The sequence below is a fragment of the Colobus angolensis genome, unplaced genomic scaffold (assembly GCF_000951035.1).
Source record: "Colobus angolensis palliatus isolate OR3802 unplaced genomic scaffold, Cang.pa_1.0 Scaffold153, whole genome shotgun sequence".
NCBI classification, from domain to species: domain Eukaryota; kingdom Metazoa; phylum Chordata; class Mammalia; order Primates; family Cercopithecidae; genus Colobus; species Colobus angolensis.
In genome coordinates this window covers 2,098,853-2,121,802 of record NW_012114633.1, presented here as the reverse complement: position 1 = coordinate 2,121,802, position 22,950 = coordinate 2,098,853, and the positions used below count along the sequence as shown (strand labels likewise).

The following is a 22,950-nucleotide window of genomic DNA, read 5'->3' as shown; positions in this document are numbered from 1 at the left end:
AATGTGTTCATTTATTAACTCATCAAATGTTTAGGTGCCTAGTATGTTTCAGGCACTGTACTATGTACTGCGTTTTTGTTTTTGTTTTAGAGACAGGGTCTCTCTGTTGCTCAGGCCGGAGTATAGTGGTGTGATCATAGCTCACCGCAGGACCAAACTCCTGGGCACAAGTGATTCTCCTGTCTCCACCTCCCAAGCAGCTAGGACTACAGGCAGCATCTCCACACCCCCACTAATTTTTACATTTTTTTGTGGAGACGAGGTCTTGCTTTGTTACCCAGGCTGGTCTTGATCTGGCCTCAAGTGATCCTCCCTCCTCAGCCTCTTGAAGTGTTAGGATTACAGGTATGAGCCACCACACCCGTCCTGTACTGAGTCTTTAATGTTGAACAAAACAATGTGGTTTCTGCTCTCACGAATGTGAAGGGAAAGAGACATTGTAGAAATGGACACAGATAAATATATACTCATGAATTGGCATTGATACTGTGAAGGAAAAGGACAGGGGGCTGTGAGAATGGCGGAGAGAGGGAAAATTAGATTGCTGTAAAAGCCTGGCTTAGGAAATAAACATTCACACAGCTGGCTGAAGGATGAGTTGGTGTTAGAGAATGAGGAGGATGGAAGAACTTTCTAGGCAATAAAAAGAGGCTCAGAAGCCCCAAGGGGGGACTCTACTCTGAATGATACAAGGATGGGAATTTTAGTGACTGATGACTTAAATCAAGTTATTAATTCTTAGTAAATTATCATAATAGTGGTATTTAACAGTGTTTTATACACTATTATGACAAAATGAGGATATTTATTTTTGGTCAGTATTTCCTCGTCCTGCCAAATGAAGCTGCCTGGATTCAGAGAGCTACTTCCATGATAAGGCTTGAATGGGGCCACTGCCCATGCCCCAACCCCCTCTGCATTTTGAGTATTGCCACTGCTGCAGCCTTTGGGTCCTGGCGTCTGCTGGACACAAGTGTCCTGCTCAGCAGTTTCCTCCCGAGCTCTGCACCAATAGGCTGGGTCCTTTTAGGTCAGGTCAGGTCGGAAGAAGATTGCTCTGCCCTTCCTGGGAGGGGTGGTGAACAGGGCCTTCTATGTTTTGTCCAGCGTCTCAGCCTTCACTCTCCCTCCTTCACCGTCTCTTAAACACACACTGAGGGCTCAGACATGACAATGGGATGGGATCCAAGCTGAGTTACACACACCTTATTCTACCTAGAATCCGTGCTCTGTTTGGTCATTGAGGCTTTGCTCTGGGGCAAGCATGACTGAGCTTACATTGAGATGAGTCCTCTCTATAGTGAAAAGCTGTGTGGTGCAGTGGTTACGGGCTGGTCTCTGGAGACAGTACTGGTTTTTGAAACTCGACTCTTCTGCCTGGTAGCCCTCGGACCTTGGCCTTGTAGCTTAAACTACCTACCTCCTTTTTCTCGTCTGCACAGTGTGGGTAATTTTGCAGAACTGCCTTCTTTGGGTTATAGCAAGGATTAAATGAATCAACACATGTGCAGTCCCTAGAACAGTGTCAGGCACAGAGCAAGCACTTGGTGTAGATGTTAGTTACTACTGTTCAGCCTTTCCTGCAATGCATTCATTCCTGGGGTTCCTCCTCTCCCACACCAGATATTTAAACCTGTTTGAATCCTAGCAGTGCACATAATTTAGGATTTTGTACGGGGGACTCTTTTGGAAAATATAGGGAGAAACATGGCAAAAAAAAAGAAACCAAAACGTTAACAGTGATTGTGTTAGGATAGTAGATTGGAGTGACTTTTACTTTCAACTCTCTATTTTCTAAATCTTCTATAATCTGGTTATGTTACCTCTGTACTAATAATATAATAAAATTATTTGAAGAAATAAAAGTCAGGCTGGCAGTCTCCAAGTGATTTGCTAAAAAGGGACAGGAGAGAGTGAGAAGCCAGGGGTGGGCCTGCTCTAGTGGCATTCACAGGTGAAGGACCTTCCCATTTGTGCTTATGGTTGTAGAAACTAAGTAACGGTATTGAAAAGTCTTTGGCAGAAGTATCCCCAAAAGTTAGAAGATGGGGCTATTCCTTGTGAATCCCCCTTTTCTGTGAATTTTTTTTTTTGTCTGTCATTATTTTCCCTTTTTGTTTCTTCTGTGCTCCCTTAGTGGGCCTCTTGCCATCTGTCTCTCTTTCATCCGGTCCCCTCTTCCTCCCCCATCCCCTTGAAAGTCTCTCCTTTTAATCCATCTTCTTTACTTGCTGTCATGCAGAAATGATGCACCCATTTATTCAATTCAAAATAAAGCATCAGTTTTATTTTTGTTGTCAAAATAGGTAAATATAACTTTTCACTCTCAGAAATCTAAATGAAGTTGCCCTTTACTTACACCTAGAATTAATTGATTAGTTAATTTATTTGCTGACACATTAATGAACTCTGGGGGTCTGTGGCCTCCTAAAAGCACCAGGAATCTTGGAAGATTGGGTGGCTGCAAGGAAGGGAAGATTGAGGGGATGTTGAAGTTAAATTTTTCCTCTTTGCCTATTTTGCCTAGGGTTATCTGTGTTGCTGCCATTTTGGCATGTGTCAGAATTTTTGAACTTTTCCAACAGAATTCTGGAAAATTACCAAAATACATTTTTACAAAGAAACCATGCCAAATCTGACAAATTTCTTCAAAAGCCCATTGATTTTAATCACTGAAAAGTTCAGCGAACTTTCCAGCTTTTCTTTCATGCTGCTCTTTTGATGTAATTGTGGGTGGAGAAGTGGACTTTCCTGCAAAGTGTGTTTATCTACAGGAATTTGTTCTTAGCAGTGGCGTTTTATAAGTATCTTAAAAATAATGCTGACATAGATTTGAAAGAAGGTAGTGGGTTACAGTAATGTTACCTGGTATCAGCTGCAGAGCTGTTTACGTGAGGAATATTGCTAATTTAATGATGCTGCATAGTTGACTGTAAAATCTAGTTGAGGCCATTTAAATAAATGGAAGTAAAGTGAGGCCTTTCTGTACCTTATTCCACAATTTAGGTTTTTTATCTCCAGTGACAAATGCCTAATTTGAATATATCATAAATATTTATGATAGTTCTTTTTCTGCTTTAAGGAAGTCTGGGACAATTACAGTAAAATCTAGTTTTATAGAATGTGTATAGCTAGACTTTAGCATTGGTTTTTCAAAAAAAGACATCATAGGACATTTTAAAATTAGAAACAATATATGTATTGCTTAATGATGGGTATACATTCTGTGAAGTGTGTTGTCAGGCGGTTTTGTCATTGTGCAAACACCACAAAGTGGACTTAACACGAACTTAGATGGGACAGATAGCCGTATGCAGGTATAGCCAACACATGTATACAGGTACAGCCAACACAAGTATAGCCAATTGCTCCTAGTCTACAAACCTGTACAGTGTGTTACCGTACTGAATATTATAGGCAATTATAATACAGTAGTATTTGTGTATCTAAACAAAGAGAAGGAATAGTAAAGATGTGATATGAAAGATAAAAAGTGTACCTCTCTAGGGCACTTACGAATAGAGCTTGCAAGACTAGAAGTTGCTCTGGGAGAGTCAGTGAGTGATGGGTGAATGTGAGGGTCTAGGACATTACTGTACACCAGTGTAGACTTTATAAACACTGTACACTTAGGCTACCCTAAATTTATAAAACCACAAAGTAATTGCATCATGAGGTCACTAGGCGACAGGAATTTTTCAATGGCATTTTGATCTTATGGGACCACCATTATATGTGTGGTCTGTTGTTGACGGAAACGGATGTGGTGCATGACTATATACCCTTTTTGAATAGGGCAGCAGTTATAGCTGCTTGTTTGCTTTTGTCACAGAGCTACATGATGTTGGCATGACCTTGTATCTTCATTTCATACGCACTAATACTGTGGAGGAGAATCAAGTTGTTGGGTTTAGCTTGGGCATGCCAGGGGTATGGCATGGGCATGGAAGACATAATGCTAGAACCGCCGGCCCAGTCTTAATACTTGGTACTTGTTGCCAGTTTAGAAAACAACACAGAGGTATAGGTAAAATGTTAAAGGAAACTTGTACTAATTTACCTCCTTCGACGTGACCTGTTTTGTCTCTCATGGACTCTGGGCTGTAATACCTGACTATCCTCTGCAACGCGCATGGAGAAAATGCCCCTTCGTTACCTGGCAGGCAGTGAGCCAGGTTGGACATTTGATACATAGTCGACTTCACCTACTCTGTGATTTAGCTTCCAGCTTTACAGTTGCTGTCTTGGCAGCAGCTTGTGCATGGTGAACTTTTCTGACTAGAACAGTTAATAACCCCCACAGATGTTGGGAGCCCAGTTGTGCAGCTGTTGATTTGTCCAGTTGGATTTCTTGAAAGAATTAATCAATTTTGAGGATCTCATGCTGAGGGCTATGAATATAATAGGATTTAGGGGAACTTTATTTTATGGGAGTTTGAGTTGGTATTGCAACAGATGTAGCAGGAGGTGGACCAGCAGCTGAAGGGATGCAGGAAAATGGAGTTTAAAAAGACGTTTATGACCCTACCACTCTAAAAGTATCAACTGTGGTCATTTCTGAATATTCTTTTCCAGGCTTTTTATGTGAATGTTTTAAAATGTGATCGTAATCATAGAGGACATACATTTTCTATATTGCACCATAGTATTTGAAATAAATTTTCTAGTTGTGTATTATTCCATTGAGTACCATCATTTTCTGCAACATCCCTTTATTTTTGGGCATTTGGGTTCCTTCTGCCACTTTGCTGTTGTGAGTAATACTGTGATGAGCCTTTTTGTACCTATAACCTTTTCTGTATTTTGAGTGATTTTCTAACAATAGATTTTGAGAATGAGATGATTGGGTCAAAGATTGCTGTGAACTCTTTGATGTAATCAGGCAATGGTTGGAGTGACTTGGTTGGTGGGGCAGGGTGAGTTGGAGTCTGGTTTAACTCCCTCGTTTCTGGCTTGTGTGATGTTGGGAATGGTTTGCATAGACAGGGTTGCAGGTGAGGGGTTCATTTTGGGATGCGGGGCATCCAGCAGTGAGGGAGCTTCAGGGACTGTTGAAATGCAAGCTTAGGGAAAAGCCAGGACCTGGGGTTCAGATGAGGGGATCATGGGCAGCTACGTGTGGTGGAAGGTGTGGATAATGTTAGGATTGCTTAGAGGGTGGAGTGAGAAGAGAGGAAGGTGGAGGATGGAACTCTGGGAACATCTTTCTGTGACAAGTAGAGGATGGAGAAGCACTAAGGAAAATAAGGAGTGTCCGGGGGTGGGATGTGGACAGCCAGGGTTTCCTTTCTTTTCAAGAGCTTACTTTGGTTAAAATAAGACTGAGTGGGTAGCTATCCCTGTAGAGCCTGGGGGCAGATTTATTTTGGAGGGTATAATATTACTTTTTTTCCAGATAGGCTTTTTTTTTTTTTGAATTAAAGCTATATAGAAGTTAAGGTTATTCTATTTGGTGCTGAGTGGGGAGCCTTACATGCCTGGTGCTAGGGTCAGGATTGACTTGTATGTATGTGTTAAACTGTTTGGCTGTTTTGGGCTTCTGGTGTGTATATGTTTACAAAATATTGGTTGTTTTGGGGTTTCTGGTGTATATGTCTTTACACAGTGTTTTAGTAGTCTATTGAAATACATCAATATCATTTTTACGTAAAAGAACATATTTTTATTGAAGAGAGTGAATGTCAGATTTCTAAAAGTATGTCAATCATGAATGGATATACCATTTAGCTACTTATAATAGAAGCACCCAGATTTTTCTGGGAGCCTTTGCTTTTTTCAAGAGAATGAATTTCCTTTTCAGAGAAACATTTGTCTGTGTTGACAATTTTAAAGAAGTATGTGATTTTAAATTATGAAACTCAAATTTAGTTTTTAATAGTAATTTCTGTGTTTTTTCTATCTTTAAGAGCCAAGTTATAGAATGACATGTGACTTGTACTCTTGACTCTATGTCTGGTTGTGGATTTGAAGTGTTATTTTTGTGCTTTCCTAAATAACTTAAGCACTTACGACCATATATTTGGGTCAGAATAAATATGGTAGTTGGATATACTTTTGAAAAGCCAATCAGATTTTTAACCTGGTGATATGATAGTACTATTTATTCTTGTAATTGTCCAGACTCATGGCTTTAGAAAACAGTATGAGCTTTTATTGACTCCCAGACTTGCTGGATTAGTTGTTGTTCTCTTTTCCTCTGTAAAGTGGATCAGCCGATGCCATGTATACACTAATACTCCAAGCTAGAAGGCTACCCTGTAGTGTGCTCTTGAGTTTTTTTTCCCACCAGTTGAGATGAATGCTTCTCCAGACCTGACTGTGTTAATTCCCGGACCTGTGTGTGCCAGATGTACTTATTATAGTTTAATGTAATGATTTTAAACGTGTGTGCCAAAAGAATTGTTGTTTCTATGAAAATTCATTTGAATGCTTTGGAAATCACCTGATAAGAATGAATTTCCATAAATGACTGCAGCTAATTTCGGAGCGCTGAGATAAGTAAAGATTAGGGGGACCATAAAATAAAAGTATTCTCACTGATATTATCAGTCATTCATGAGTGGTGGATTAAGTCGTGATTGTGTAAAACTTGACAGTCATACTGGCTCAAAGCAGTAACCCATGTTCACACCGTGTGTCCATTGTGGATCAGATGGGGACTCTGCTCCATTTGTCCTTAACCTTACTCCAGAGCACAGTCTGATGGGGCAGTACCTTCTGGAACATTGCTGGTCCCTGTGGCAGAGGGGACACCTGCTGTGAAGCTCTCACTGGCCATATGCCTGAATTCAGCAAGGCAGGATGTAGACAGGGGTACGGGGCATTTGTAAAGGGTAATGAGATCTACCACACATCACTTTCCAGGGCTCTTCAGAGCCTTATCATTACCATTCTTTAAAGAAATTGGACTTGGAGGATGATGCCTTGAGGATGGTTTATAAAAGAAAGGCCATTGAGTGCAATAGTGGACATATACTCAAAGAAAAGGCTCCAGCTCTATAACAAAAGATTGACAATAAATGTATATTTATAGAGCTTCATTTAAAATGACATGTTTAGGTATGTATCATTTTTTATGACTTCCAAATTTAACTGACTTAAAAAAAAATCAACCAAATTGTCAATCCTGATGCATTTGGGTAAGAGAACCTCTACTTTAGTCTTAACCCCTCCTTTCTCTTTCACACCCTCTATCAAATTATGATAGACTCATCTATGATTTCCCTTGGCACATCTCCTGTTTCATTTGCATTAGCATTATCCTAATTCTCGTTTCTCAACTACTAGGTTGGTACCTCAAATGAACTCCTTGGTATACTATCTTGTATAGGGCCTGTATGCAGTGAGAAAAAGGCACTCTTTGGGGCAGACACAATCCCACAGGAGCTCAACTTTATTTTCGTCACCTAATTTCCCACCCTGGCTGGCCCACTTTTATGTGGTACACAAACTGAACAACTGCACCGAGCAGTCCTCCCTGCATTTAGTCACTTTCCCAACAAATTCGGACTGCCCATCCTCTGCTTAAGCTTCCATTAAATTTATTGTCTCTGTTGTGCTCACAGTCATTTTGGTGGCTCCCTGTCCTCTGTATGTAGTGACTGTCCTCAGTTTTATCTTCCATGGGACCATCACCAGTGACTCTGAGCCTCAGTTGTTGCCATCTTGATGTGCCACATAAGTAAGCTGGTTGGGCTGTGTAATGCTGCTCTCTCTCCGCCCACCCATTCCCACCACTCTAACAACTGTGAGCTTGTTAGGTCTGACTCCCAGTCTAGCCTTGGCTTACCTTTCATCCCAGCTTCACTGTTCGTCGGGACCCTATACTGGCCGTCCTCTGCTACCATTTTGCCAGGTCACCGTCTTCTGAATATGTTTTTTATTTCTTGCTTTAAACTTCTTTTCTGCTTAGTCACATCCAACTCACCTTTCAAGGTCAAGTTTCACCTCTTCAGCTATCCTTCTGTGATTCTCCTGCTCCATGATAGTAGCTCTACCTCTAAACAGAAATGTTCATCTCTATATTCCTTCTTTTGAGGTGACTCGCCTGCCCTGTGTGAGCATATTATTATATTGGTTGGCTTACTCTTAAGTATTCTTTCCTCAATTAGATTGCACATGCGTGAGAAGCAGTGGATGTGTCTCTCATTCTTTCTTCTTTCATTGCCTGCCTAGTGCTTTTTGAATACCAGGAGCATGGGTCCGAGTGAGAGGTTGTCAATAGAAGAGAGTCCAGCATGTAACCATGATGGACTCTCGATCAATTTTATATGATTAACTCATATAAAACAGCCCTGGATTGAAGCTGGGGCCGCCTCTTCCTTGCCACAGGATATTGACCTACTTTCCTCTTCTTATCTGTTTGCAAAATATTTGTTGTACTTAGTGTGTTCTCCCTGTCACAACGAATGTTTGTCTCTCTCTTTCATATGAACTGAAGGCTAAAGTGCTAGTTAAATCAGTGGAAAAAACAATGGAGAAGAAAAGTTGGTAAGCAGTTTTAATTTCTAAACTAGAGGGGCCTTATAATTTTGTCATTTAAAAAGAACTCTAGTTTTTCTACCCACCTATTGAGATACAAACGTAAGGGTAGAACTTTAAATTTTAAGTTTTGATGATTTGTAATATAATAATGTATTTTGAAAGCCCCTTTTTTTGATAAACTACTTGTAGAAGAAAGTTACCTTTTCTTAATCAGGTTTTTACAAGATAGTTCACTGTTGTATATTTTATTTCTTACCAAAACTTTCCTTGGGAAAATTTGTTGTATTGCTCCGCACATGGTCAAGGTAATTAACTTTAAAAATGAATTGTCCTATAGCTTTACAGGTTAGTAACGTGTGCTATATTCAAGGAGAAAAAACTGTGTGGCAGGGTGTTATTTGTAGGTATGTCTCCTTATATAAATATATGAAATAACTGCTGTATCCTGTGGAATATTTGGAAATTAGCAGAACTGTTATTCAAATTTAGTTAACATTTACAAATGTGAATTCAGTGAGCATTTTATTTGTGACTTAAAAATGATTAGTTATGGCATGTCTTACAGGTTGATTTGTTTGGATTGTCTTTTGTTCTTCGTAAATACTTCAGAATGTGTTTAAGGATATGTAAGGAATTACGGTGCCTTTGATTTTTAATGCTCCCAACATTAGAAAAACTAGAAATTTACCTAGAAAATGTTTGCAAATTCTAATATGATTGTTGATTTTAATCAGTGTAGGTGAAGTAACCCATTGCAGCAGTTTAGCTAAAAAAAATTTCTCAATTTACATTATCAGTGTCTTTTTTGGAACATCTTAGCTATTTTTGTTTGATCAATTCTCAACTAATAAACATTCATGAAACCCTAATGTAAATGTGTAAATATCTCTCCCTTTGTTTACATGGTTTATTAGACTTTATTTTAGTGGATAACTGCTTGAGGAAGCTTCTGAATTTTTATTATTCTAAAAAACTTTTTTAAACCTTGATTATGAAGGCATTACCAAAGCTTCACTGTTGAGTGATGCACATTTTTTCCCTCCTTTGCATGTAGATTTCTTAATTTGTAATCGTTAGACTTTTTTTTTTTGCTTTCCTAACTAGATGAATTTTTTAAAGTAGCCAGCTCCATTTTGTAGCTAACCATGTATTGTAAACACACAGGAACCATGTTCAAATGTGCCTTGATGGCCTAACTTATCTGGTTATTCTGTGCATCTTTCTGTGCTGTGTATGATTACACTCCTAATTTTATTTTGATTATGAGGTCAGAATAAACAGAGCTGCTTTCCTTTGCTTCTGAGTAATGTCATTGAGAAAGATTCTTGTGGTCTGGCATTTGCTGGCTTTTTGGTTTTAAACATTCTCTATAACCAGATTCAGGATGCATGCTAACCCCAAAATGAGTGAACTCAGTCTTTCCAGAGTTGAACCTTTTTTTTTGTTGAATCAACAGCATTGGAAGTCAGGACAAGATCTTAGGAGATGATGTGTTATATGCTTTGTGAGGAAACTGAGGCTCGAAGGTAGCACTGTTCCCAGTGTCTCACTGTGAGCTAGCTGCAGAGCTGGGTCTGCAACTTGGATCTTGTGGATGTTTTTTCCAGAACCACTGCAGTAGTCGTTGTAACCTCTGATCTTTTGCAGAATGCCAAAGCTGTTGTTGTCTGGAGGGATAATTTGCTTCCTTAGCCTACAAACAAGAATAGTGCACTAAATTCAGTACATTTCTCTCTATTATCACTGAAAAGAGCCTGAACGATGGGAAGGCCCCTGGTTTTCTTTTTTTTTTTTTTTTTTTTTTTAAGAGAAGGTCGTTCTGCCGTAGTGTATCCCAGGCTGTTTTATGTGAGTGTCTTTGTTCAGAACCAATCTGGAGTGGCCTCCAAAACTAATGGGTAGAGGAAACCCTAGATGAGTGCCTACCAGGTGCAAATCACTGTACTTTTAATTATAATGAGGGAGTGCCTTGAGTGATTGCATGATCTGATCGAGCATAAAGAGAACAGAGAAATGAATCTACAAGTGGTGTAAGACTTTGGTGAGGATCTTAGCACATGGAAGCAGATTGGGACCCTCTGATTAATAAGCTGATTCATTTGGAAGGGAAGTTGGTTTTCTCCTGGTGGCTGTATTCAATTCAGTAATCACCAGTCTTTCTTGGCGTCTGTGCACCCATCAGGAGCAAATCAGAGTCGGGTGTGCCAGTTATAGTTGAGCAGTTTTATGTTCACCTAGGGGTTCCAGGGTCTCAGATTTGCCAATCTAAACACATTGACTTCTTGGAATTTTTAAAATCTGCCTCGAAGGAACACATTGAAAAGTCCGTGCATTATAATTAGCACGTTCCCCTGTACAGCTGAGTTTGTGTTTCTGGATATAACAGCGGTTTATAGTTTTTGGCTACCTTGTCCCTCAGGAACTTGTAGCCTTTTTTCAGACGTTAGCTCATTAATTCTCCAGTCATTGTGAGCCGTATAGTATGACGACAGGTTCCCCTACAGCTGGGCTGCATGCTGCCCATTCTGAACCTTCTAGGGTTGTGGCAGGTGAAGGGTCTATGTTGAGGGGGTGGAGAGGGAGGCAGGGCACGACTTTCAGACCCAGCCTTGGAGTGGGGGGTGTGCACTCTGAAGTTGACCTGCCCTTTGGCAGCCATTCCTGCCATGACTCTGCAGAGCTTCCTCCGGGAAATGACTGTAGGGACAGTCATGTTGGCTGCATTTCCTCCTCGTGGTGTTAAACCTCATGCAAGATCAACTGCAAATGAGGCCACTCACTGAGGTTAGTTACCTGGACATACCTGCTAGGAGACAGGACAGAAGAGTAGGTAAGCTCTTCAGGGTGAGAAGAAGAAAGGGGCATTGGAGAGGGAGAAATTCATCTAATGAGTCTGCTCTCTCGGTCAGGCTACATAACAGCCCTGTGGAATAGATGTTGTCATCCCTGATTTTTTAGGTTAGAAATTTGAATTCCAGAGGTGAATTCTTTTGGATTCGAGCCTGGGTCTGTGGCTCCACAGCCTGTGCCATACCACATTGGGGTGGATCGAAAGGATCCTTTGTGGTAAACTATTGCTGCAAGCTTTCTGTAATATAGAAGCAAAAACTGTCTTTGAAAAACTGTGCAGTGTTGTGAAGAGCTTGATGTTTAGGAATTAGACTGAAGGGTATATGTAATAGAATAGGTGTGAAAGACCATTTTCAGACCCATCAGAAAAGCTTCATCCTCGCCCTGGCTCTTCTAGAAACCAGCTGGCTCCACTGCTTTCTTTTTTAAAAGAAGGTTTTGCCTGGGATTCTAAGGTCTCTCTCCTTGCTCTTTAATTATAAACAAAGGCACTTAGAAATTTTGCCCTTACATCACGAGTGAGAGTTGGTAACTGGTAATCCAAAACCTTCTGTGTTGTTATAGCAGCCGCTGTTATTTTTGACTCAGAATTTCTTCTAATTAGTCTAGATGGTGTAGTTTGTCATTCTCACTTTACACAGTTGGGGAAAAAACTTTTTCCCGCCTTGTCACTTTGCGAATTGTAAGGTTCTAGATGCTGTCTTTCAGTCCTTAATAACTGGCCTGTGCCTGGGATTGAGCGTGGTGGATTGAGAGTATCTCCTTGTTGATGGCTTTTGTTGATAAGGCCAGCTTTTCTACACTCAGACAGAAACAGACCTTGATCTTGGTGGTACTGACCCCTCTCTGCCTATGCAGAGACACAACCTAGGGTGTTAACCCTTAGATAACCAGAATGTTGAATTAATAGCCTGTCCCACTCACAGCTTTTTAAGGTTGGTGTCAGGTATAGCATATAGGCTTCCATTTGCTATCATCCATTTGTTTGTTTCTCTTCGTGTTTAAATCTATTGGATTTCCTCATTGCCTGGTAATTTCATGTCCTTTGTATTAGCTAGAATTTGAACACAAGGCAACAACATACTATATGGAAATTGCCCAGTAGTTGTGCCTATTTCTTCCATAATCCAAGATTCTAACAAAAGCCCTCCTACTGGCATTCCATTAGACATTTTCAGCAGAAAACTTTAGAGAAAATGGGGTGAGGGGTTTCTCAATATACAGTTGGCTTTCACAGTGAAATTAAGGATTGGAAAATGAGAGAACTGTAACTGGTGAGGTAAATGCCATGAATAGACACACCTTATATAAATATCTCTAAGCAAGTGTGTAGGTGGGAATGAAAATCAGCCATCACCTAACTCTTTTCACAAATGCATGTCAGGGTACCCACTTTCTCCAATGCTTTAGGGAGCCCTGCAGGGCACCCCATGTGGTTCTGTGTGGCCCACCAGCCCCATCACCTTTGAGAATAATGGTGCTTGAGTAAATTGTCCTATAGAATCCAGTTTTCACCCGGTTTCCCTTTTTGGTTGGTGAATACTAAGGAAGTGTCTTGTCCTTTGGTTTCTAACTTTAATCCTTTGTGAGAACATTCATGTCGTGCCATCGAGGCTCTCTGATGGTCCTTTGCCAGTTGTGACCTGGAGCAGAAGGGTAGTGATGATGGAAACCAACCTGGACAGAAGAATGGGCTGTGCCTCTCTAATGTGCGTTTATCTAGTCGTTTTCTCTATACACCAGAGCCCTGTGTGTCAGCCACGCTGCCAGGCATGGGGCCTTTGCACATTGAGAACTTAAGTCTCCAGGAGAAGAGCAGACAGACAAACCCACAATTGTGAGGGAAGGGAAGTATTTTGGCATATCGGTCTGATCAAGCTGCTGTAACAAGATACCATGGACTGGGTGGCTTAAAGAACAGACATTTATTTCTCACAGTTCTGGAGGCTGGGGAGTGGGAGATCAAGTTGCTGGTAGATTCAATTTCTGGTGAGGGTCCTCTTCCTGGCTTGCAGATGGCTGCGTTTTTGATGTGTCTTCAAACTGCAGAAAAAGAGTGAGCCCTGGTTTCTTTTCTTCTTATAAGGACACCAATCTCTTCATGGGGGCCTCACCCTCCTGATTGCGTCTAAACCAAATTACTTTCCAAAGGACCCACCTCCAACTATTGTCATACTGGGGGCTAGGGCTTCGACATAACGGATTTTGGGAGGACACGAGCATTTAGTCTGTAAGACTTGGCATGCTCATAGCATGTCTCCTGTGAGGAATGGTTATTGACACTGGTTTAAGTCGAAGGGTATTTATGTCTAACAAGAGGCTCAGTGGAATCTCTTGAGGGCCTACAGCTAGAACCACTCTGGGCAGCAAAGGCAGCTGTTCTGTCTGCCCCTCATGGTCTGTCATCATGCTTCATTCTTCTCTTCAGACAGGCTTCCTCTGGAGGAGTCTGGGAAGGTTCCCCTGCATGATATCCTGTTCCCTGGATCTCTGTGAGCTCCCTGTTCTGCTGCCCACAGCCACCTGACTGTGGTGTCTGTGTCCTGATGGCAGATCTTTGGAAGCTTTGTTTGGGCTGGTGTATACCCACCACTCAGTTAGCTGTGGGCTGGTTGAAGGTGCTGCGGCAGGCCTTGGTATCTTTGTGTGTATGTAAGAGGGGACTTTGCAGGGGAGAGATTAGACTAAGGAGAAAGACTGTGGAATCATGTGTCCTCTGCTAAGGAGTTTTTTTTTTTTAATTTGGTAAAATATACATAACATAAAATCTGCCATTTTAACCTTTTTTAAGTGTACAGTTTAGTCACATTAAGTACATTCACACTATTGTGCCGCCATCACCACTATCTCTAGAGATTTTTCATTATCCCAAACTAAAATTCTACCCATTAAATAGCACCTTCTCATTACCCTCTCCTCCTAGCTCCTGGTAACCACCATTCTTCTTTGTCTGTATGAATTTGAGTTTTCTGTGTACCTTATATAAGTGGGATCATATATTTGGACTCTTGGGGCTGGCTTATTTCCCATAACATGGTGCCCTTGAGGTTCATTGATATTGTAGCATGTATCAGGATTTCCTTCCTTTTTAAGGCTGAGTAATGTTCCATTTTGTGTATGTATCATATTTTGCTTATCCGTTCATCCATTGATGGACACTTGGGTTACTTACACCCTTTGGCTGTTGTGAATGATGCTGCTGTGAACATGGGTGTACCAATATCTGTCTGAGTTCCGTCTTTCACTTCTTTTAGGTATGTACCCAGAGGTGGAATTTCTCGGTCACATAGGGACTCTATGTTTAATTTGTTGGAGGCTCTGCTAAAGAATCATAATGCTGGCGGAAAGGCACTAGAGAGTTATTGAAGGGTTTGAAGCAGGGTGTGCCTAATCAGATTGTGATTTGAAAAAGTAACTTGGGTGGTATGAGATGGGAGAAAGGAAAGGACTGGCAGGGCTGTGGTGGCAAGACAAGGCAGAGAGACCCCTTAGAAGGCTCTTGAGGGGAAGGGATATGGAAGTGAGAGTAATCAAAGTGATGCAATCAGTTAGACAGATTGGATATGGGGGAGGAAGTAAGAGACAGGGAGAAGCCAAGGATGAGAACCTGCATGGGTCAGTTGTTATTTTGTGGAATTTAGAGGGAATAAGATTTTTCTTGTTTGTTTTTTATATTTTGTTGTGGGATGATTGATACAAATTTTGGAAGTGTGTTGAGATGTTAGACACAGCCAAGTGGTTGAGATGATTGGTAGGCAGGCTGTCAATAATATGGGTTGCTAGTTTGGGGTAAAGGAGAAGGTAAGAATAAAGGAGCAGATGGCCATGCAATTTGGCTGAATTTAAAAGTGGTGGCGGCATGATTGATGCAGCGCTACAATTTCAGCTCCTGCGGAAAGATGTCATATTCCTACCTTGAGACAACATATCAAAATTTACAAAACAAGGAAAGGTGGCCAGTTCATTCGTTGTAAAAATCAGTTTTCAAAAGGATTCTAATAAATTCAAAAGGATTTTGATCAAAGCATAAGGATGTTGAATATGATTTATAGTCTTTTTGCTTATCTATATTTTCTAGTTTTATTTTTGTATAGTGAACATGTATTACTTTTAATTATTAAAAAGTTTCTTGAAAATTTCATAAGTGGCCTATTTCTTGTCTTTTCTATTGGACTGTGAGTTCCTAGAGGGTGATGCAGGGAGGGGGAGGTACCACGATGTTCACTGTGTTCTTAACACTTCACACCATGCCAGCAACACAACAGGCCTCAATACTGTAAAAGCTGGTTGAACTGAATTGAATGGAAATTTAATCTAACCTGTCTCAGAGAGATGAGATTTGGTGCTATTTTAAAAGATCTAGGAAGGAAATTCCAGTTTTTCTCACTCCCTTAGCTCATTATATTAGGTACTGAACCACATCCTACAGACTTGGCCCCTCTTTTGCCTTTGTTTTGCCATCAGAATTTGCTGAGAGTTATTGTGTTCATGAAATCTTGCCACATTGGCTCTGTTTTCTTACCTAAATATGTTTCTCATGTTATTCTTAAAAGCATTAGGATCTTGTTGGGAGCGAAGTGGCTCAATTCTGTTTCCTGCCCTTTGTTGATAATATGTTTTTGGAGGAATGGATCAAAGTGGCTTGAAGTCACTGTCATTGTTTTGCCTTCTGGTCTGCTGTGACCAAACCAAAGGATGGCAGCTGTGAGGATGTGCATTGCTGTATGACTCAGTTGTCAATCGGAAATTTGCATACTTGTTTTCCCTTTGTATATCACTGAATGGCTACCATGTGCAAGAGGCTGTGCACTGTGCTTTCGGGAAATAAAGATGAATAAGGCGTGATTCTTGACACCAAAGAGCTGATTTTCTAGAAAAGGTGCTGTCATGCATACATGACCACTATACAGGGAGGTTAATGAGTGGAACTGGAGTCAGATAAGACACACTTGTTACTATGCGAAGAAGAATCCCTGTAGGTGCTGCCTCTGGTGTATATTGCTAATGATGTTATACTGCTAATGATGTTATAATATATGTGTTTTAAATGTCCTCATTTACATATACCAAAGCAATAGATAACTGCTTTCACTAAGTTTTCCTGTAAATGGCTCTTTTGGCTTTGTTGTAAAAGTTCCTTTAGGCTGGGTGCAGTGGCTCATGCCTGCAATCCCAGCACTTTGGGAGTTCAAGGCAGAAGGATCATTTGAAACCTGGAGTTCAAGACCAGCCTGGGCAACATAGCAAGATCCTCTTTCTATTTAAATCTAAAAAAAAAAAAAGAAGTTCCTTCAAATTTAAAACCATGTTAGTGATTTAATATTCTTATTAATCATTGCAACCACAGCTCTGATTTGTGAGTATTCTTTCAAATTATACAATAAAAGTGTTTCAACATATACATTGTTCTTATCTGTGGTACTCTGAGAACTTCAAATTCAATGGAGGACCATGAAACAAGATGCATTTTATTTTAGCTTATCCTCCATCTCCTCTTAGTTATTATTTAATTATTAATTTGGAATAATTCCTTTGTAGTATCATTTTTATATTGAATAGTGGAATTACCATGTAGTTCACATGGATGTGCTGTTTAGCATAGGCATCTTTGTGTGTTTGGGGGGCTATGTTGGTCTTGACATTCCCAAGTGCAGATGATGTTGACATATGGTAAGTGGCTTGCAATTTAAGGTTAGTGATTGGGTAGACTCATTAAGTTTACGTGGTAGGTCACAGATGGCCATTTTCAGATGCTATAGGATGCTTATGCTGCATTCTCTTGGATTTTGAGGAACTTTTGAAATGCTGCTGTCAGTATTTTAAATGGCATTTTAACTTTACAAAAGATACCAGTAAATGAATTAGTGTATGTTGAAATATAGGTAGTAATTTTGGAAGTTCTTGAGATGACAGTAGATAGGGGAAGGAACAATTGCAATAATATATTTTGCTCTTGGATGAACAAACAACTGAAAAGAACTGGCACAGCCTGTGGAGTTGCCTGGCACCAGTTGGTGGGCTTGTGGCTGGCCTAAATTGGTACCCTTAGATAGAGAGACTGCTTTTCTGGGCTAGTAACCCAAACGGAATATACTGCCAAGTCCCAAAGTTTTGAAACTAGAACGTGGTCTGATAATTTGTTTCCTGGCCTTGGTGCTTTGCAGTTTGCCATAGTTCTTAGTAGTAGAATCCACCTGGGGCTAGTAAGAAGCATTAAGAAGCAGTAGAGTGAGGTGACACTGCTCCTGGGCTACATCTGCATGGCAGGAGTGCTTATTTCTTTCTCAGGCCACAGAGGCAGAGGTGGTGCTTGGGATAGGTTACATCTCTATGTCTCCCACCTCCCGGCAGAGCGAGCCCTCTAAGCAGTGCCATATGTTTTCCTCTCTGGGCTTTCAGACAGTCCAGTTTCACAGCAAGCTTGTCTTTTTCTTATAAATCCTTAAGAAATAGACAACCCATACTCTGGCATCTTGAATTTTTCTCAAATTCTCCAATGCCACAGGCACAAAGGTCCAAGTCTCAAGATACAGTGGACCGTGGTTTAGTCCACTCTTTCACTGTTAAATAGCAAAGATGATTATCTTGTCAGTCCAAGACAGCAGGTCCTCATGCCCTCCAGCCTGTGCCTTAGATCAGCCAGTTTTTGCTTTTTGGTGTGTTATTTAGAACCCTTCACTTCCTAGTACCCAGTCTCTTACTAGGTAAAATGCTTTTTGTTGCAAATAATAGAAAATCCAACTCAAACAGCTTAGACAATAAAAAGAACTAATTGGCTTACATCACTAAAAACTTGAGAGATGGGGGCAAGCTTCAAGTGCAGTTTGATCCAGAAGTTTGGGATGTCATCAAGGCTCCAGCACTAATAATTCTAGGTAATTTTCTTTTTCTCTTTTTTTCTTTTGATACAGGGTCTCACTCTGTTGCCCAGGCTAGAGTGCAGTGGTGCGATCTCAGCTCACTGCAACTTCCACTTCCCGGGTTCAAGCAACTCTCCCGCCTCAGCCTCCTCCTGAGTAGCTGGGATTACAGGGGTGCGCCACTACCGCCCGGCTAATTTTTGTATTTTTAGTAGAGACAGGGTTTCACCATGTTGGCCAGGCTGATCTCAAACTCCTGACCTCAAATGATCCACCTGCCTCGGCCTCCCAAAGTGTTGGGATTACAGGCGTGAGCCACCGCGCCTGACCAATTCTAGCTAACTTTCTTGCCCTGTCCTCCTCCATGTGTCGTGTTCCTCTTCCTACCGACCCTCCTCATAAAAGTAGAGATGGCTGCCGTAGTTCCAAGTGTCACGTTTGCAAGTCACGGCATCCAGAGACAGAGAACCTTTGTCCTAGTATTCCAAGCCACAGTCTCAAGCTCATTCACATGTCCAGCCTTGAATCAGTTACAGTGGCTAGAAGATGAGAATATGTTGATTGACTTAGCTTAGATCACATGCTCATTTTTGGTACTTGGGTAGAATTGGTTTCCCCAGAATAGCATGGATTCCTGTGGGGGCTCTTGGAAGGGAGGAGGTAGATCTATAACAGTATGTGTCCAACAAAAAGTATACCCAGTGCTCTACATACATTCTCATTTAATTCTCCCTAGAGTCCCATGTGAATTCTTCTGATGGTTTATGGAAATGTGAGTTAGCAAGTGATTCTAAAACTTGTGCCCATGGTAAGCACATAGCTCCTTCAGAGAAAAAAAACAAATGGATCCTTTTGGTGGAACAAATATACCAACTAATTTCATTGAGATGTCAAAGTGAGCCAAACCACGGCTAGAGATGGTGGTCACAATACCAGAAACCACTGTAGGAAGATATGGAAGGACCCCACACCGTTTCCTTAGTGTCCTATTTTTACCTTGAGAGTGAGGTAGGCTGTCACTGGATCTTCTCCCAACGTCCCTAAATGCTAAAAAGATAAGCAAAACAAAGCAAAACTGTTTGCATGACTCAATGACTCTTGGTGTCACCTTTTCAGTGTGGCTTGCTTTATTGTATTTTGGTTTGCAAAATACAATTTTGAGAGGTCTTCACTGTTTACCAGTTACCCATAACTCAGCATTTATTTTACCCTTTATTCCTCTTTGGATTAGAAAGTTGGGATGAGGTGTAAAGATATAAATATCCATTGGAAAGATGGTGAAGCGGGTAATTACAGAGAAAGATTGGCTGCTTAATTATTGTTACCTGCAGGGAAACTGTGTTGTCTTTCTGCAGCTGTTCCTATAAATAGACTATATACAGGAATCTACCTCAGGGCAGAGTTCCTCTTTGCTTAATTTAAATTGCTGGTTTGAGGTAGTTATTTTTGAAACCCTTCTCAGGTTGACTTCCCCCTTAATCCCTAAGCCTTCTTCCCTCATCTGCCAAATTATATGTAATGCATGGCAGCTAGAGTGCTTTTGGCGTTACATGAGCCTGAGAACTTGAGCTTTGATTCAAATGTTAATTTATTGTGGACAAATTTATTGTGACAAATGGTCCTCTCCCTGTGTAAGTCCTCCTGTGGACTCTGGCTCTGGCTCCACCGTCTCTGTGGCTCCTGCTGCATTTCCATAGCATGGCACGTGCCTCCCACTCCCGCCAGTTTTGTTTTGAAACAGAGCCCAGCCAACTTCAAAATACACAGAGCAATTCTTTGGGCCGATGTTGTTGGTTTTAGTGATATCTGGGACTTTTCTTTCTTTCTTCCTTTCTTTCTTTCCTTTCTTTCTTAACTTTCTTTCCTTTCTTTTCTTTCTTCCCTTCCCCTTCTCCTTCCACTTTCGCCTCCGCCTCCCCTTCCCCTTCTCCTTCCTTCCTTCTTTCCTTCCTTCCTTCCTCTTCCTCTTCCTCTTTCTTTCTTCTTCTTCTTCTTTTTTTTTTTTTTTTGAGACAGAGTCTCACTCTGTCGCCCAGGCTGGATTGCAGTGGAGCAATCTCGGCTCACTACAGGCTCCGCCTTCCGGGTTCAAGCAGTTCTCTGCCTCAGCCTCCCTAGTAGCTGGGATTACAGGCACTGTCATTATGCCCGGCTAATTTTTGCATTTTTAGTAGAGATGGGGTTTCACCATCTTGGCCAGGCTGGTCTTGAACTCCTGACCTCATGATCCACCTGCCACAGCCTCCCAAAATGCTGGGATTACAGGCGTTGAGCCACAGCACCTGGCCTATCTGGGATTTTTCGTTCCAGGTGTATTTGGCATAAAATTATAAAAAACATACAGTAACAAAAAAGTTACTCTATTGTTTTTAATGTTAAATACTTCCTTATTTTGTTATTTATGGGAGAACCTCTCATAAATTCATCTTAGTCTCTTTTTTTTTTTAGCTTTTCGTAGCTAAAAACTTGTTTTAATAGGATCAGTAAAAAAGGATATGTTTGTGGGTTCACATAAATTGCTAATAATTAATAATAATGAATTTCTTAATTACTAGCCCTTCCCAGTTCTCCTTTTTTTTGCCCCCCCCCCCCGCAATTCTCTTTAAACCAGACCAACTAAATGTAGCTTCTGTTGCCTCTACAAGACCTACTGGATGCTCTAGACTAGAATTGGATGACATTTGTTTAAGTTGCTGAGATTTCAGTAAGGACACCAACCTTTATAAGACATAGCGTGCTGGAGTGACTCCTTAATAGGAAGAATCAAATGTCCTTTCCACTCATTATCAGGGGCAGGCATATATGTAAGCATTTATTAGTATTCTAAAGTGTGATTGAGTATCAGCACAGTGAAGTTATATAAAACTGATGTCTACATTGGAAACACTTAGGCCCAGATGAATTTAGTTTTACTATTTTACCATTTAGTTCTGGTAATATTAGGAAAAGTAATACAGACACATGTGTGCACACACACATACCCCACACACTCCTATGCTCAGAAATTTGAAAGATTTTTAGTGCTCTTGATAGTGATCAGATTGGAAGCCATGGGGATTAGCATTCTGCTGTTGGGTGGCACCATGCACATTAGTAGCAGGGTAGAATGCTGCCACTGTAGCGTGCCTCTGTTTCTGCTTGGTAGATATTCACATTGAGCCAAAGGGAAACTGTAGTATTTCTTGTCTGTTTCCTGCATGTTAATTTGATCCTGCTGTTATAGTAGCATGTCTGTTGGAACGAGAATTAAGAATGTGGAGGCCACTTTTAGCAGGTTATGTTATACTGGCAGCCTGTGATTTACAAGTGGGTTGTGTTCTTTTCTTTATATGTCAGTATTGAATCTCTGGAATGAAATTTCCTCTCATAGATGCCATGTTAGACGTGGTGATTGAGTTCTTTCACATCAAATGCAAAACATTTTTAAGTAACCATAGCAAGTTTCATAATCTCTGAGCTTCAATTTTCTTATGTTAAAGTGGGAATAACACTACCTACCTCATAGAGTTATTGTGAGGGTTAAATTAACGTAAAGTTCTTGGTATAGTGTCTGATATGTGGCAAATAGACAACAAATGTTAGCAGCATCATTTTTTATCATCTTCGAGGAAGCAGGTTCATATAGTCTGACATTGGTACACAAGGGCTGAGGGAAAGTGGAGTTGGGTTGGTTTTCCTCCCTGGAGTTTTGCGACTCTCTGCTGGGGAGAAGACCATGGCTTTCTAGTGGCTTTTTCTGTAGGTGGACTTTACTAGGGAGGATGGACTGGGAAGGAGGTTCATTTGTGGCAGCAGGTTGGCAAATGGGGCAGCTGCAGCCAAGTCAGAGGCTCCTGAAGTAGTTCATAGGTAGGAGAGGTTATGACATTTTTTAAGGCTGGTGAGAGTCATTTGGAACTACCAGTGTTGGATTTCTGCAGTAGTACCAAGAACCTATTTGAAATTATTTTGCTCATTTAAATTGACCCCTTTCCCTCTCTCCTACAGCTGGAGACCATGGCCAAAATGGAGGTGAAAACATCACTTCTGGACAATATGATTGGAGTTGGGGATATGGTTCTTTTAGAACCTCTCAATGAGGAGACCTTCATCAACAACCTCAAGAAGCGCTTTGACCACAGTGAAATATACGTAAGTACACATGAAGGTCATCTGTAGTGTTGAGACTTTGTATTTTGTGCCAGAGAGCTGTCTTTTCTTCCTCAGACTCTTTCTTTTTTCTCTCTGTTTGAGTCCAGCAATATTTGCTTATACCCTCATAAAGAGTTGAGTTTTTTCTGATTTGGCACATGAGTAATGTGGATTAGACAAGTCAATCTGCTTTCTATGATCAACTGTGTGCAGGTATTGTAGTGGATGTTGGGGGCATTCTAAAGCAAGTAGAATACTGCCCTCTGAGGAATTTACAAGGAATTTTGAAATCCATAGACATCTTCTTAAATACCTTCATAAGATTAACAAAGTCTAATCAGGGAGAAGCTACTCATTGAAATGCAAGGCAGTAAACTGTCAAAAAAGACATAAACTTTCTCCACATCTGTAGTTAGTAGGGACAGGAGCAGATTATCAGATAATAATATGTGCTTGGTCCCTGAAGATTTGGCTATAGTCATGTCCTGCTATACAAAAGTCTATTGCCATATACAAAAACAGAAGCATAAATATGTATATGCAGTAATAGGAGAAAATTTCCTGTTGTAAAAAGTCTTTATAAAGGATTTCACAGGGTCAGGTTTTTAAAACATGAATAAAAAAT

The 22,950-nt window shown here is 40.7% G+C and overlaps 1 protein-coding gene across 4 annotated transcripts in view; it reads left to right on the top strand.

The window, feature by feature from the left end:
- Positions 1-22,950, top strand: part of MYO1B (myosin IB) — a 184,379-nt gene that overhangs the window by 9,644 nt on the left and 151,785 nt on the right. For all 4 annotated transcript variants that reach the window (XM_011936421.1, XM_011936423.1, XM_011936424.1 and 1 more), the window contains exon 2: positions 22,182-22,325. In XM_011936421.1, the coding sequence (XP_011791811.1) occupies positions 22,191-22,325 (135 nt within the window). In that variant the 5' untranslated portion in view covers positions 22,182-22,190. The remainder of the gene's footprint in view (positions 1-22,181; positions 22,326-22,950) is intronic.